The 16,707-nt window shown below is 39.6% G+C and overlaps 1 protein-coding gene across 6 annotated transcripts; it reads right to left on the reverse strand.

Moving 5' to 3' along the window:
* Positions 1 to 1,968: 1,968 nt before the first annotated feature.
* Positions 1,969 to 16,596, reverse strand: sbno1 (strawberry notch homolog 1 (Drosophila)). Of its 6 annotated transcripts, none has more exons than XM_036594398.1 (33): positions 16,407 to 16,596; positions 14,759 to 14,875; positions 14,424 to 14,525; positions 13,842 to 14,181; positions 12,929 to 12,967; positions 12,665 to 12,765; positions 12,448 to 12,544; positions 12,075 to 12,235; positions 11,779 to 11,912; positions 11,565 to 11,655; positions 11,315 to 11,476; positions 10,970 to 11,105; positions 10,785 to 10,890; positions 10,498 to 10,651; positions 10,120 to 10,302; positions 9,908 to 10,005; positions 7,574 to 7,719; positions 7,190 to 7,399; positions 6,897 to 7,073; positions 6,581 to 6,753; positions 6,282 to 6,413; positions 6,061 to 6,196; positions 5,757 to 5,869; positions 5,601 to 5,672; positions 5,423 to 5,522; positions 5,279 to 5,353; positions 5,024 to 5,170; positions 4,814 to 4,908; positions 4,606 to 4,692; positions 4,380 to 4,517; positions 4,168 to 4,244; positions 3,841 to 4,034; positions 1,969 to 3,754 (listed from the first exon to the last, which is right to left on the reverse strand). In XM_036594398.1, exons 2-33 carry the CDS (start codon positions 14,870 to 14,872, stop codon positions 3,612 to 3,614), a joined length of 4,233 nt encoding a protein of 1,410 aa, XP_036450291.1. In that variant the 5' UTR covers positions 14,873 to 14,875; positions 16,407 to 16,596; the 3' UTR covers positions 1,969 to 3,611. The 6 variants fall into 6 exon arrangements, with proteins under 6 accessions (XP_036450291.1, XP_036450292.1, XP_036450287.1 ...); XM_036594399.1 differs by having other exon boundaries at positions 13,842 to 14,178; positions 16,224 to 16,596; XM_036594394.1 differs by having other exon boundaries at positions 16,224 to 16,596.
* Positions 16,597 to 16,707: the final 111 nt, after the last annotated feature.

Consider the following 16,707-nt stretch of genomic DNA (forward strand, 5'->3'; position numbering starts at 1 on the left):
CGAAATGTTCCTAATAAGAGAACCATTTGACCTCTTGGAAATGTGGTTCTTATGGTGGCTTTCACAGACTGACTCTTAACATTAACCGGTTTTGTTTCGAAATTGTCAGTTTTTTTCCCCAAGTGGCTGTTTGGGACGGAGTATAAAAGGTGGAACACAACTGATGTTTTAAAAATGATATATAATTAAAGGGTTGAGATGTAAACAAAGCCATTCAGAGTGGTTTGGTGTGAAATGTTCCGTTCTAGAGAAACTGAAGAGTCAGAATTGTTCACAGCGGTGGTGATAGGAACCAGACCTCTGAAGAGTTTAATGCCTCTGAAAGTCATTAAATGAAATGGTTATATATGCTGCCTGACGCCTCACACATTGTTTTATGATAGTTTTGTAATAAAGTTTTGGGCTAAATATATTTTAATCCATTTATTTTAATCAAGTCCTGGTGGATGTATACATGCACGACGTTGTGAGGTAAAATAGTCCACAAAGGAAACTTTTTTTTTATATACCTGTTATACCTATTTTTCAGATTTGTGAATATTTTACCATTAACATCACGTATAAAAACATGGAAACTCAGAAGACACGTCTAGTTTCACTGGTGGTCGTGTACCGTAAAACAAAAAAGGCTATATTTCTGTTGCAGACATGGACACTAGTGTAAAGAAATCTGAGTTTTTATCTGCAATGAACCACATCACACCACTCTGAATGACTGTTTACATCTCAAAGATGTAAAGGGCCCACATCAGTCTTCCTGCATTTTAATTCTCCTCTGAGGTCCACTGACATTTATGTGGGTTAGTGTGTTAAAAAAGGAGTCATAAATCACTTTTACATGACCATTTTCCAAGCTCTGTGTATCCCATAGAATTACACAGGCTCTTTTTGATACTGTGCTTTTTAGATTGATTCATGTAATTGAGCTGAACTGTAGTGCGACCCAAAAAAACAGTCCGGTCTGTAACACAATAGGCAGATATGTAAATGTGTTGGTTTTTTCATAACATTGCAAAAGCAGTGAAAACTTTAACAGTGTTTATGTACTACATCAAAAAATTGAAGAATATTCAGTTTATCATGATATGGGCTCCTTTAAATATCAGCTTCATAGTGACTTATCAGGGTTCTTGTCAAGGTGTCAACTCAAATATGATCTTGTACTGTAAAATGCTGTTACAGTGAAACAGATTTATCACCAAATGTGAATACAATCCCAATGATAGCATGCAAACAGTATGAGGATCTCCTTTATATTTCTTTAGAAAGCCTTTTCTTCAGGGATAATTGTAACACATAACTAGACTTTGTCAGTCACTAATTTGTTACCTTGTTCCTTTTTTGGGGGGTTTCAAATTGGGAACCACACTTCCTATGTAAAGAGACAATTCAACCAAAGAATCTACTGAAAATAAAAAGGAAACTGGCAAAAATGATGCATCTATCTAGTCCTTTTTTATATGACTTCACACATTGTACTGAAGACCCATTAAAAGACCTGGAGTCTTTACTCAAAACTTCAGTAGTTCTTGGCTTGTGTTCACAAAGCTTCTTGGAGTACTAGGATCAGATTCCGGTCATTTTTATTCTGACCTCGCTAACCAAAACATATAGGTCAGTAATACTGTAAGAAGCTTCATAAATACAGTCCCTGCTCTAGGATCTGTGCTTGTCAGTACAGTAAAAGTGGAATCTGATCCTAGATCAGCATGCCTACTCTCTGTTGAGTACAGACCCTGGGATGATAAATCACAAAGCATCTGAAAACAGCACAGCGAATCCAGGATCAGATCTGCCACACTCCTTGCAAACCTCCATCACAATGTTAGAAAACACTGGTGCAGATACGGAGCTTTTGAATGGAGATGCTATGAGAACATACCAGAGCTCTCTGCTGTGGTGTATATATGTGGTAGTATTTTTTTCCCCTCAGTAAATATCATCACGTGTCATGTCAGAAATCACTAGTTTTAAGTTAACGACAAGATTTATTGGTCATATGCAAGAGGTAGAGATCTTGCACTCAGCTCAAATGTACATAGTTTCTTTGTACAACAGATCCATCAGTAGTGCAACTCGTGCAAGGATGAAATGACATTGTCTTTAAAGTGTTTCAACATCTATACCTTAAGCAAAACATGACTTTAGATATGCAACTATACACAGATATAGTAATGAGAAAACCTAGCATTTGCACCTACCCTGTCAACATTTACAGCAAAAAAAATGAGGTGGGGAAAAGGCTTTATAGTCCTTCGGCCCAGGTACATTAAATGTTTTCATATGACAGCAAATATTAAAAAGCAAGAAATGGGAAATGCAGCAACCAAAAGCTGGGCACTGCTGAGCAGAGGATATTCCAGTTTGTAACTTCATGTTGTTCGGTCAACACCTTGCTTAAATATGCAAAACTAAAACAGAGCAAAGCAGAAAAACGAAAGGGAGAAAGAAGGGGGAAAAAAAAAAACCTTCTGACATTGACCTTACCATTCCTTTCCTAAATAGAAAAAATAAAAATCCAAGTAATTGATTAATCCATGCAACATCACAGTTCCTGATGGCAGAAGTCAAGAAGTCTTTAGAAGAGATTATTTTACTTATCACCCATTGATGAGCCAGCACTTTCCTTGGGAGTGTATTGCAGGGATATTCAACCATTTTTGTACCAAGACGTGTTAAACTCTTACAGAGTTTGCAGTTCATCTTGATAGTTGTAAGTGCATGGAGGTGGCCTATGGTGCAGACATGCTTCCAAAGGGACCCGGCAAGTATTGGACTAAAGTCTAAAATTGGCTATGAGTAAAACCAGCTCAGCAACTAAGTCTGCCAGAGTGATTGTACACATAAATGTTATCAATTTGGCAAAGCTAGATAAGGTAAAATAACTTGGGGTTGTCCTATAATTAAAACTTAAAGTACGCTAACCAGGGAAACAGTGGTAAATTCACTATGAGAACATGAGATTCTTTAAACTGAATAAAGCTACAGCCTCAGACTAAGTCTCCAAGAAGCAGATTTACATTTCTACACCATTACCACCTCCAAAACAACAAAACATACTGATCAGATTTACAACAAAAACAAATGAAGAGCAAGTCTTGATGCAAGAATGATGAAATACTCCTCTAAGTGGTTAGACCAGCGCAGGTTGGGGGATGGGACTCCAAACCTAAGGCAAAGCATGCGTTACATTTTGAGGGAGGGGAAAAAACTGATGACGTTTAACCCCTGAGCGCTGACCTGTGCAAAACAAGAAGTATGGGTGACTTCGTAGCCTGCTTTACACAACATGTCATCAGTGGTGAACACAGGCAGGCAGACTGGTGGTAGAAAGCCCTAAAAAGGCAGAGCAGCCTAAACCAATATCTCCCCTTCTCCCAATGCGTCCTCACACTGCTGCCTCTCTAACCTGGGAGGCCTTCCAGCTTTTGAGTCAGTAGTCCAGCAAGCCCCTTTTGGGACTGAGCCATCTTTGGACATGAACCCTGAATTATTTAATACCACGCAAGGGCATTCTTCCTCGTAGCATGCCGGCAGGGAGGCAGAGGAGGGGAGGCTGGCTCATGATGCAGAGCTGGGGTCCTGTGTCTGCTCTGGACCCAAGAGCCGTGCTAGGTGTTGGCTGCGTGGCTGATGCTTTGTGGGTGCAGCTGCTGCCACATCTGTTGCTGCTGCACTGCCAGTTGCTGAGATTGGTCTGACGAGGACAGGATGTTGGTCAGGGGAGCCACACAGTTTGCTGGAATGATTAGGCCTGTGCAGAACACGGCAAAAAGGTCAACACCACCACAAGGGAGATGGTATATACATACAGGGAACACTGTGGACTGTATAACTCACCCACTATTCGCTGTCCGTCCTCGGTTCTCAAACGAACTATCTGCATTTTCACATTGCTTCCGCTGACAGACGCCAAGACTCCCTCCACTTTGGTCCACACACTTAGGACAGAGCCACAGAGAACGTAGTATGTCCTGCAGCGTAGCCCTATCTCACACTGCAGTCCCACTGAGGCCTTCTTGCAGTTCCCACGCCTGTCAGCAACATGAAAACCAAACATTAATACTGTCTGCTGCTGAACTGTTAATTATTGTGGGTTAAAAAAAAAAAAAATACAATTTCAGAAAAGTTTAAAAACACACTGACTGCAAACATCAAGACACTCACCAATAGGCATGAGAGCAAATATCTGCTGAGGACTTGTACTGATCAATCCAGTGCTGCTTGGCATCATCTGAAAGGACCTATTTTGAGATTAAGTTAAAAAACAAAAGTGAAGCTTGTGTTTTAGCCAAAGAGAGATTGCAATATGCCAAGGGTACAATTTGTTTTGATATTAAGAAAGCAACTGGAATCAGCAGACAGTAAGGAGAAATTACCTTTTTACATCTCTTCCGAATGTCTGCGTACATCTCTAGTTTAAGCTGTTTCCCTGTGTTTGGTCTGTACACCATGAAGAGTCTCTTTTTGGTGTTGACCTCTTTTACCAAGATTGCTATTTTCTTGTTATTCCGTACCTAATTAAGTGAAACAGTGTCAAAAACACAGAAAACTCTACAGTGACAAATTTTTTCTGAATTCTCAGAAATATTAAAATACCCTTACCTGCACATAGAAGCCATCGTCTGGTCCATCTTGTTCTGCCCAAACGTGTGTGGCATCCTCCCATGACATACCCCTCTCTACACTCACCTGAAGAATGAAACACTTAATTCAATACAACCTCTAAAAAGGCCTTGCTGATCAAGCAAGCTGCAAATGAGTATAGGCATTGTTTTACAGAAAGTTTGGTGGAAGACGCATGTGTATATACCGTATAAAGTTCAACATGTCCTGATGTGGAATATCCTGGCGTCAAAAACTTCTTTACATCGACCTTTTTAACCTTTTCATCCCCAGAGCCCAAATCTGCAAAAGATGGTTTTAAAGGTTTTAATTTAAAACAAAAAACAGAAAACACCCTACACTACACCTACAATGACCTCACAGCACCACGAAGTTCAACTCATCCTCATTCTCTTACCCAAAATTCCCATGTCGTATCTGCCGTTCTTTTTGGCATTCTGAACAACAGCATTCAAAGTGTCTGAGAAATACTGGAAGAGGGCGTTCTGCTGCTGGACCTCCATGCCAAGAATCCGATTCAGGAACTTTCCAATGTTGTTGTAATCTAAATGAAAACGTACAGGGACAGTAGATGTGTTGTATTTCTTGTGTAAATGTAGTGAGTAAATTTGTCTTGCCATGTTTGTCTTCAACTAATAAAATAATGTCTTACCTTTATCCAGTGAGAGAACACCGGATCTATCTTCCACATTAATCAATCCCACACCAATTAAACCGTTGCGGATTTCTGTAGATATTAAAATTTAGAATCTGATTACATTCTATTTATTGCATGTGATCGTTAAATTACCCTTACCTTTAAAGAAATCTCCTTCAAAGTCACAGGGTGGGGAGACCAACGGAGAATCCAAATTGACAATGGACTTCATAACGATTTCAAGAGCATTTCTGCCATACTGTTTAAAAAAAGCAATATATTAGACTAGAGAGTTGCCACCTTGTCTACATATGTTTTAAGTTGAACTCTGTCTTACTTTGTTGTCAAAGTTGAACCGACTGAGATCTCTAGTCTCTGTGGCTCTTCGGTCTCCATGGGTGAGAGCACCCTGTGAATTTGCAGATATACATGTACTGAGCATGATCAAATGATGTTTTATTTGCAACACTAATACAAAAAGATTTGTACCCACCAAGCTCTCTAATCTTTTGGCAACAATAGAGGCAAATCTTTGTTCTCCAGCAAGTTCGGAGATAAGGAACACATACTCTGGTGCTGTGACCTGGTTCGATCTGTGTGTTCTACCTATAAGTGGACATGCAAAATGGAACTAGTTTAGTTTTGATAAGGAAGTAAAATACTTCACTTATGGCCACAGCCATCAATCAATCTATTCTACATAACAAGAGTAAAAACTAAAATTAATTTCTGAAATATCTTGAGATCTTCAAATCAGACAACTAGATAAACAGACAACTAGATTCCAAAGCACCTACCAAATTGCTGAATAGCCCTGTCTGCACTCCAAGGCAGTTCTAAAGTCATGTGCACCCTTCTCCTCTGGTTCTTTACTCGACGGTCTGCTTGTAGTGAAATACCAGAGCTGGCTGCCTCAGAGATTATGGCGATGTTCTATAATTCACAAATTTTGGTTCAATTCATAATTTCACAACAGAGAGAGGAAAAGCAGAGGAATTAATTAATTAATCCAACAAACCTTTTCTCCATCCATGAACCTCTGCTTCTCTGTGAGATTCAGAATTTCTACAGGAACATCCAGTTCTGATCTCGATTCGTAGGAAATGCTGCCATCGTCATTGCTGACTACTCTGCCTTTCCGCCCAGTCATCTGAAACACATGATATGCATTAAGTAACAAATTATTTACTTACTATTAGTTGGTGGTATTTCAGAACCAAATGATGGGGAATTTGAGAGCATCAAATAAATGTGCAGTGTGGAATACAGCTCCTGGAACATACAAATAGATCAATTAGATACCTTGACGATTCTTACCTCTGCTACATTTTCAGGTCCTCCTAACTCATCAATAAGTTCATCCAGTGTGTTGGGAGGCAGATCCTCAGCCAGCTTTTCCAGTTGCTCCAACAGTTCTCTCTTCATCTGCTGAGCATCCTCCACTGCATCATGGCTGGTAACGCAGCTACTCTCCTCTGGTTCACTTTTGGCTGTAACAAGATACTTCATAAGAATTCAGTGTAACTCAAAAATATTTAATATGAAGGCTCTTGTGACATGTGAAATCAATCTAACTGTAGCAAATACAAAAAAGGATGATTAATAATTTTTAATAATGAACCTGATCACTTACCAGCAGTAATCGTGTTAGATGCTGATTTTACAACAGGTGTTGTGAAAGCAGGCCTGGTTGAACCAAGCCCAGAGGCTAACAAGGCACTTTGAATGGAATCTGGGTCTATGCTCTTTTTCTTCTTCTTGTTCTTCTTTATCTTGCCCTTCTTAGAGTCTTTTCGAATTAGCCAAGGATCTAAAAGGAAAAAAGTTCACTTTTCTGAATGACGGCACCAAAAACAGTTGTCTCTTTAAAGCTCAGCGGAAAATAGGCTGTTGCTCTTTAGTAGGTGGCCTGGCACAAGATCTCACCATCTTCCTCATCCTCACTGGAATCATCCTTGAATGGGTTGTAGTCATCTTCATCATCATCATCCTCATCATCTCCTGAGCTGACTGACTTAAAGCTGTCATCACTTTCAGCTTCCTCATCTGAATCTCCTGAGTTACTCTCATCTGAGCTGCTGCCTGAAAGCCCTCCAGATTTACGGGCCTTTTTTACTGCCTTCTTAACCTCCGAACCTGCAAATGCATTTGGGGTGTGGGGGGAGGCAAGTTTCAGTCAAACAGAAAGTAAAACTGATCGTGTTTAAGACTTTTCACTAAATGTCTTCAGCTCAACATGCACCCTATTTGGTAATATTTTAAAACTGACTTGCAATCCACTGTACAAATGTATGTGTGCCCAAGATGTACCTTTGCGCTTCTTGCCCTTCTGCTCTGCTGTCGTTTCTGCTGGCGATGGTGTTTTCTTTGCAGACAGGTCTATACCCAGCAAGCTAAAGAGCTTCTGTCTGTCTGGAGCAGGAAAGTGCTTTTCCACCAGTGACTGTAGGACACCCCTTGGGAACAAAAAACAAACCCAGTTGTTCAAAGCCTTATTATTACCATTATTATTAAAACTTACATAAGTGCTGCCCAAAATAGTAATTTCTCCCTTTCTAAGATAGCTCTTGCACGTACACAGATTACAGCACACCCTACATCAAGGAAATTTAAGTCCAGGTAGGCCTATCTAGTAACAGAATCTTCTTTTTCAGGTGACCAAGTGGAAAAAACAAATAAAGTAGGAAATCAAAAAGCGCAGTTCAATAAAAGTTGTAGTATACTGTTATATTTAATTCGACCATGAAACTAATTAAGCTAGTAAGGAAGAACAGAATTGCGAATGTCTCAAACATTACCATCTGAAAGTTAGCAGCTGCATAGCTTAGCCCTTTGCAGCATTTCTCACAGGATTTCATGAGACTATGGTGGGTGAACCTCACTAAGAACCTCTGGGGGGGGTCCAGGGGTACGCTTCAACAGAAGAAAATGTTGTATATTTTGTTAGTTAAATGCATTAATCTGGTGCACTTTGTAGATCTAACCTCTTAACATTGCTCTCAAAGACCTGCGCTCTGAACATATTTGTCATTGTCATTTCATCATAAAAATACTGGTTGTATGGGTCCAAATGGTGATGACACAGCAAAAATGGATTCTGATGCTCAGAAGTTCACAAATTTGTCAAAAAATGCCTAGAGCATATATTTCACCCCTTAAAAATAGACCTATAAAATCAAAAAGGCACAAACACAAAGCTTAAAACTGCTGCCATTACTGCAGCCTGGTTAGTTAATATTACAAACAGCCTAATGTTACATGAAGAGCCAACTTGCTCCTCAGAGGCTGAGGTATTCGGTTTTTAATTTTGGGATTCAGTCCTACCCCTCTGACAGGTCCCTCCAATCCACTGATAAATCACTGCTCACTATTCTACTTAAGTGAAGCTGTATTCTCAATAGCTGCCCCTAGAATGTGAAATAATTTACATATTAATGGTTGATGCAAATCTCATATTAAGTTCAAATCCTGCCTTAAAACTTCTCTTTTCCTTGGCCTATGACTATGTCTAAATGGATTTTTTGCGCCCAGTTATTCTTTTAAATGATTTTACTTTTTAGGTATTATTTCATTTTCTTTTTATCTTTTGCTGCATTTTGCATTTAAATCTTTCAACATATTTTTGGGTAGTACTGTTAGTACATGTTTTGTATGATTAATTTTTGTTTTATTCATACATGGTTTGATTTTTTCCTTCGTTAGCACTACTGCACTTTGGTCAGCGTTGGCCGTTTCTAAATGTGCTCTAGAAATAAACGTGACTACTATATTCACAATTTTTAGCGTTGTTAAAATGTAGACATATACCATCTACACTCACGCAGTGCTAGACAGCATGTACTACCAGCGTGGCTGCAAACAAGTACACCGCCCTTACTAGGGCCACGATGTATGCCCTTCGTACCTCGACTCAGACCACCTCTGTGAAGCGCTGGTTAACCCATGCATGCAATGTGCCATTATCCCTTAGCCCATTACTAACAGAGGCTAGTGGGCCTGGTAAACAAAACAGAAGAGTGCTCTGCGAGGAAAGCAGGTACAGCAGGACAGGCACTGCATAAGGAGAAACGATCCACTGTACTACAGAACAGAAGGACTCATTTTCTGAAGACTTATGGGAGGGGAGTGGCGCTAAATGGTAGTGACGGATGCTTTGCCCAAAGCACCAGGGCAAAACACAACATTATACACATGAAGACATTTTCAATCCTTTATTAAAATTAATTAACAGAAAAAAGTGCCTTTGCCTTCTTTTCTGAAGCTGTTTGAAACAACCCATTTCACCTAATAAATGAGAACAGAGACATGTTTTTCACTCATGTAAAAAATTTCTTCAAGTATCACACTATTATCTTTTGCCATAACACCTACCTCTACAATTTCCCTTACGTTTTCTACATATTTTAACTTAAAATTACATTTCATATGGTGCAACTCATGTTAAACCAAGACCATGCAATGCAGCTTGCAGTTCAGACAAGAGAACATGCTCTCACAACACAAAGAATAAATTCCCCCAAAAGGAATTTTCCTACTCTTGCAGCAAGGATATTCCCAAGATGAAGTGTTAAGAGGAAGTAAGATGTCATTTTTTCTAAATTAAAACGACTGTCTACGTTGTAGAAGAAATACTTCTGCTCTTACTTTGCAGTGGACACAAAATCATTGAGCTCGCCCCCGCCTTCTTCCAGTGCTTCAAGTGTTCGAGCTTCCCCTGTTGATTGCAGGCCAATGACCACACACTTAAAAAAAATATATATAAAAATAAATTAATTAAAAAAGCAAAAGTTTGGTAACATCAACTCTCCTATTGTGCACATTCACATTTTAAAATCCATCAAAATTTCTGATCTAACCTTTCCATTCTTAACCTCCTCTCGAGCAAGCTGCACCACTCTCCTGACTTTGGAGGCGATACATAAGTACTTGAAGAACCTTTGATGTGCCGACCAGAACTGTCCCCACATTGACTTTTTCATGCGCTGCTCTGCATCCATCAAATTAGCTGCTTGCTGAAACTTCTCTCTTGCACTCACCCACTGAAAATTCCAGAAATGAATAAGTTAAAAAATGTCTACCTCCAATAATATGCATACTAGTAAAAAAGGCTGCACTGCAGGTCAGACAAACAAAATATTCAGACATGCATAACATTAAAACTGCATGTAAAACGCTGCCTGTTTTACATAGCAGCATTTGTAAAAAAGCAAAAACAGGCACATCACAGTACATACCAGACGGACTGACTTGTTGTACATCTTGATATAGTCTTTAGTCAGAGGAACTTCCTCAATCTTAAAAGTCACCCCTTGGAAGCTCAGTTGACGAGCAATATACATGCCTCTCAATTTCATATCCATGGCAACAATCTCCATGGCACCAACACCTCTAAAATAAACCAACAAAAAGGGAGAGAGTGTTCAAATAAAGCAGAAAGGATCAGAGAACAATCACAATTTCAGACCAAGACAATCTCTGGACACTTTTCTATTTAAACAGGCTCTGATAAGACTCAACTAACCTTCTTTCAACAGCTTGAATAAAATTGGTGAACTCTTTAAAAGGAGTTCCATCCCCCCAAATCCCAAGACGATTCATGTAAGCCATATTCCGAGGCTCAGAAGCTCCTACGCAAGACAATGAATGAGAAAACAAGAAGCCAAAATCTCTTGTTCAAAAACAATAAAGCATTCTTTGCTCATGTACCTGTTGCACTGGCATACACAACCCGCGCTTTTGGCAGTTTGTTCTGGAGCTCAAGAACCGCTAGTCCAGTCTTGGTTGGTTTTGATGACCCAATAGGGCACACATTTTTTGCTTTGTGACACTCATCAAAGACTATCTGAAAGGCTCAGTCAAGGGAATCAATCTTGTTAACTGTGAAGGTCTATGTGGATTAGCTCACAAAATAAAGCTTTTGCAAGTCTGCTTATCTCTGTCTAACATATTACCAAAAAAATAAATAAATAAATAAAAAAAGAAAAAAGAAAAAAAACAACCACAAATTTTTTCCTTCAAGAATGGAAAACCATCTTAAAATGGAAAGGATACCACCCCATCAAAGTCATCCCCACACCAGTGAAGCAACTGTTTGAATCTTGTTTTGTACTTCCCACCAGACTGGCTTTCTCCAATCAAGGAGGAGTATGTGGCAAAGATCACACCTTTCTTCACACTTCCATTGTGTTTGGATGAGATTTTCCCATATTTGAACTGAAAGAGAAAGAGAAAAAACAAACAAAACTATTAGTCTCACATCAAATAAGTACAAATTCATTTGGTAACTAGCATTTTTTAGTACCTTGTTCAATGAATGAACCTGAATGTTCTTTGCTCCAATGTCTCTTAAGTCCCTCTCTGCATCATATTTCAAATCATTTGAGACACTAAACCTGAAAAGTAAAATTAAGAATTTAACCCAAGGATGCATACTAAGTAGGACAGACATCGCTAGATGTTTATAAAAGCAAAACTGTAACTTTAACAAAGTCAAAAAAGGTAAAGTGGCACATTACCAGAGAGATCTTTTCCTGCCAAGAAGGTAATTCTCATAAATAATGCCAGCAATGGTTCTACCCTTTCCAACACCAGCACCATCACCAATCAGGTAAGCTGCTCTATCTCCATTTGGAAGGAATGTCTCATGTTGCTGCAAAACCAAAAAAAAAAATCCTCAAAAAACATGAACAAGTGAAATACAAAACAACTATAAAAGTTAGCCATTACACAACATAAACCCAAGTCCACCTCAAAGGCATTTGCAGCACTAGAGAAGAAACCTTCACCTGCTCATGAGTTCTTAAGCACAAACCTGACAAGCGTATGTGATGGCCTCAAGCTGAAGAGCAGATAACCAGCCTCTGTCGATTGTCTCCTCTGGAATGGAAAGTCTGTACCACACGTTGGGCGGGGTGACACTTGACAGGGAGCTGGTCTCAACCACAGGGTCAGGATGCCGCTCTCCTATCTTCACTAAAAGGTGAATGACAAACTTTGGTAAGGACTTTCCAAAAGATAAATAACAAGTTAACACAACCTTTCAGTAGCATGCAGCACTCAGCCCACTCAGACAAATGTCTAAAGCTGAGCCACCCACGTTTCTTCATTTATTAACAAGCACACTTATTACCACAGCGTAGGACTTTACAAAATGTTCATGTGCTACCTTAACTGGTCATACATACATTTTATTGGCATGTATTCCGCATATGTCTCTGCATGTCCCAATTCCTCCTCTTCCTCCTCTTCTGGTTCCTCTTCCTCCTTCATTACTGGTAATTTCTGAAATTTTATTCACACACAGACAAATTCAGTCTTCCAAACCAAGACACACTTAATAATAACAACATATGTTGTATGTAATTACAGACATCGCTATAAATGAATTAAATAAAGGCTCACATTTACGGGTGAAAAGCTCCGCATTTTTATTTCATCATTGACCCAGATTCTGGCAACATCTTTGCTTGACACCTCTTTCTTCATGCCGTTGTTTACCTCCGCTGTAACAAAGAAAGAACAGTCAAGCTAAAATGAGATAAAAGAAAGATGTTTATGTGCTGATACAAGTGTATACCCAGAGTGATCCCCACCATAGTGTTAAATCACCTGCGGAAATACATGGATCACAATTAAGTGAATTTCCATTTACAACCCTACCCATACCTGGTTTATTCATCATCTTTGTGGTGACCAAAATAATCTCTGAAAGGGAAGAGCACTGTCAGTTCAAGTAATAACACAGAAGTGGAATTCCCAAAACTGCTGTAACATGAATGACAAATGCTATGCACGATGTTCACAACTTCATTAAATAAAAAACATCTGGATAGAATTCAAAAACAAACACACAAAATGCTATAACTGTAAGAAAATCTAAACCATTCAAACTCAGTCATGTGTTAAATGATGACATAAATAAAATATTTACAATAAATCTCTGGGAAGGGGAGCGCAGGGAAGCCCTCAAAATGCCATTTATGAACCTTCAGCCACATGCGCTTAAAACCAAAGATATCACTAAACTGGCAACAAGATTGAGGATTTGTCAGTTCTACTACACGCAGCATGTTTGTTTTGAGAAAATCAAATCAAACTATCATCGAGTGAGCGTAATCAATTTTTGAAGATGATGCTAATAGTTGCAAAGGCAAGATATAAGGTATACAGCATGCTGCTTGTTCCAGTGGTCTTAAATTCAGAATACAAGAAAAGCTAGAAAGAAAAAAAAAATACACACCAAAATTCTGCAGCCAATGGGGTTCCATGCCATTTTCTTTTCAAGTTGAAAGCGTAAAACACAACACAAAGTCTCTACAATTATATTTAACTAACAGACACAGAAACTTTCACCTGACCAACTTGATCATACTCAAATTTTTGTGAGAAACTTTCCACTCAGTGAAGCTTTATGAAAACCACCCATGAGCCTGCCTCTGTATTTTTACTGACCAGACTGGAAGAGGACTTTAAACTGCCCTCAACAACATATTTGATCAGTAACACAAACCAGAAGGCAACATTCACAGACCTCTACAGACAATCCTCTTTGAAATTCCACAGCAGCACTAGGACTCACTTGTGCCTGTAGCTGTAGCAACAGGCTGAGCTATATCAGGTGGAGGTTTCAACTTCATAAGCTCTCCAAGACTGTTTGTCTTCAGGTTACTGGTCCTGAGTAGGTCCTTCAGCTTGACCTGCTCCTGATTCGATGAAACCACAGTGCAAACGGTGGGAGTAGGGGAGGATGAGGAGGAGCTTCGTTGGGCTGTTGATGTTGTTTGCACCACCTTGGTTACTGTGATGGTCTGCCTCGAGGTGGTCCCCGCTGAGGGTTTTGTGACAACTATGGTTCCCAGTGATGGCAACTGATTCAGTTGATTTAAGACAAATGTGGTGGTTGAGGGTTGAGGCTTCTGCTTTAAAATGCAAAAACAAATTGACATTAACTAAACATTGTTCTAAAATAATAAAAAAAAAAGTAATAATAAATACAAATACAGCTTAAGTTTAGTGGCCAAAACATAACTAAAAACTACAGTCTAAATAGAATCTCTATTGTATCATGATTCATGATACATGTTATAGCAATTATGTTATAAATGTTACAATTAATGGAAACCTCTTAAACTTGACCACAAAAGGTAATTTAAGGACTTACTCTGATTGTGACAGTGGGTGTGGGTGGCACAGCGGGTTCTATTCTAACGATTCCAGCAGCCTCACTGCCCAAGCCAATGTCAAGGGCATTTTTTGAGGCTGACTGAAGAGGAGAAAGGAAAACAGTGTTTCTATTAAAAATAGCAGTTTAAAGAAAAGCATACTCCCTCTCATTCTCTTATATTTTAATGTAGCAAACACAATGTTCTGAGTCAACATAAAAGCCATCCCATGTACAGCAACAGTATTTAAAAAAAATGACATGCAGAAGAACAATAAGTTCACATGCTTTACTTGCTAAGCACACCAGATATTTAAATAAGTGGCCGTATTTACCTGCTGAGAGGCAGGGGACTGGACATTGTCCTGACAATCAAAGTCAAATAGGTCATTCGGGCAGATTCCACTCTCACTAAGGGCTGCAAGAAGCAGATCTTGTCCTGGATCCATCGTCTAACAAAAACAAAAAAAAACATTCATAACATTTCTATGTTAAACACAGCATGAGAGATCACAACACACGCGCAGCCCTATCCGCAAGACGAGCTAGATCTTTTTCAACATTAAGGAGAAAGCACTGCTTACTTCTGTCTTTTCGAAGAAAGAAAACTATTAAAAAAAGTCTCTATACCTATTGATCAGTAGAAAAGGTCTTTCGATTTGACACGAAGCGAGATATACGAACAGCAATAACAGTGTAAATTCGAAGCAGTCAAACAAGGTATTAGCAATTAACGTTACACATGGCTTATGCTGCCAGTGACTGAAATAACTTTACTACTTACTCAAAACTTGCTTTCATAAATCAGATAACATAGTAATGTAATTATGAAACAAACAAAAAGACATAAAACAAAGGCTACAGAGACAATATTGCTAGCTTGCGTTCCACCACAACACGACTCACTACACGTGTTTGCAAAAACTAGTCCAGCTAGCTTAGCTAAGTACTTACTACTTCCCGGTCTGACGTTGCTGTCTTTAGCAAAGCGAAAAGGGCAGCCGGCTGCTGAATGGTGTACATTATTATTACAATAATACAGACAACAAACAAAGACGTACTTTTTCATTCGCTCCGTTCTTCCCTGAGCTATAAAAATACAACATAAAAATACCACTCGATGGTACGCAACTAAGCATGACACTACTAACTGAATAGATGTTAGCTAGCTAGCTAGCTATCCAACACAAACAGCCGTCACTTTCATTTTACTGGGAACATTATTATTCAGCGCTAGCTACCTACCCGGTTTAATCGTTTATTTGACTCGAATAGCGCACTCCCACACACAATAGAAACATTTAGTTAATAATTCAGTTTGTCTACCAATCCTCACCCTACGCCAGAAAAAAAAACACATTGCTTGAAAAATTGCACCGTAACGAATGCGGCTTGTGAAAATGTTTCGCTAACGCAGGTTAAGTTGGTTCGCTAACACGCTAACGGTAATCTGACTCACGACCTCCAGCTCTGAAACTTTGAAAAACAACAGCTGTAAACGTTTCAACGTACTTGAGCCGATATTATTACATATTTACAGTTTAACTTAACACTCGGCTCTATCCGTCCACTAACAACAGCCAAGCTGGGTGAATAGCCGTGTGTCGCTAACCGTTTTAGCAGAATCCTCCTCTCGCGCTCCGTCACCCACGCAACGGCCAAACGAGCGAGTCGGCGAGCAGAGTGGGAGAAAAAAACAATCGAAATATACAGTCAACGACCTAAAATGAGTACAAAACAGACGAAAGCGAGAATAGGCGACGTTTTGGTCACTAAACGATGATTAAAAAGTGTGCTTACTTCGTGTATTTACGCCCTCTCCGCACCGCGGCCGTCAGGAGGAGGTCGCTCTTCTCTCCGCTTGTTTTCTAACCAACCGCCGCCATCTTTACCGAACGGCCTGAATCGCGTGTGGGTCACGTGACATTTTTTTTTCTCAGCCAGCGTGAAGAGCATTTTTTTTCGCCGCCGAAATTCTCATACCGAAGCGACGAGGAGGCCGTTTGAAACGCCCGTCCAGAGAGAAGTCACCGAAAGGAGTCAGCAGCTCCGCAGTGTTCGCCATATTAACGGAGGTTTAAGGCAAAAATATATATAAAGTAGTCAGAGAAGCGGAGCGCTAAGCCCGTGTCACGTGACCCTTTTCTTCCCAAACCCCGAGGAAATGACGTTTCTAGAGCAGTTTCCTCCCGTGACATGGTGGGGCCCTGTGTGATCGCCATGTTAGTGAGGTCGAAAAAGCGACATTGACCTCTGCTGACAATCAAGTTCATCAAGGTCTGAC

The sequence above is a fragment of the Colossoma macropomum genome, unplaced genomic scaffold (genome assembly GCF_904425465.1).
Source record: "Colossoma macropomum unplaced genomic scaffold, Colossoma_macropomum, whole genome shotgun sequence".
Classification (NCBI taxonomy): domain Eukaryota; kingdom Metazoa; phylum Chordata; class Actinopteri; order Characiformes; family Serrasalmidae; genus Colossoma; species Colossoma macropomum.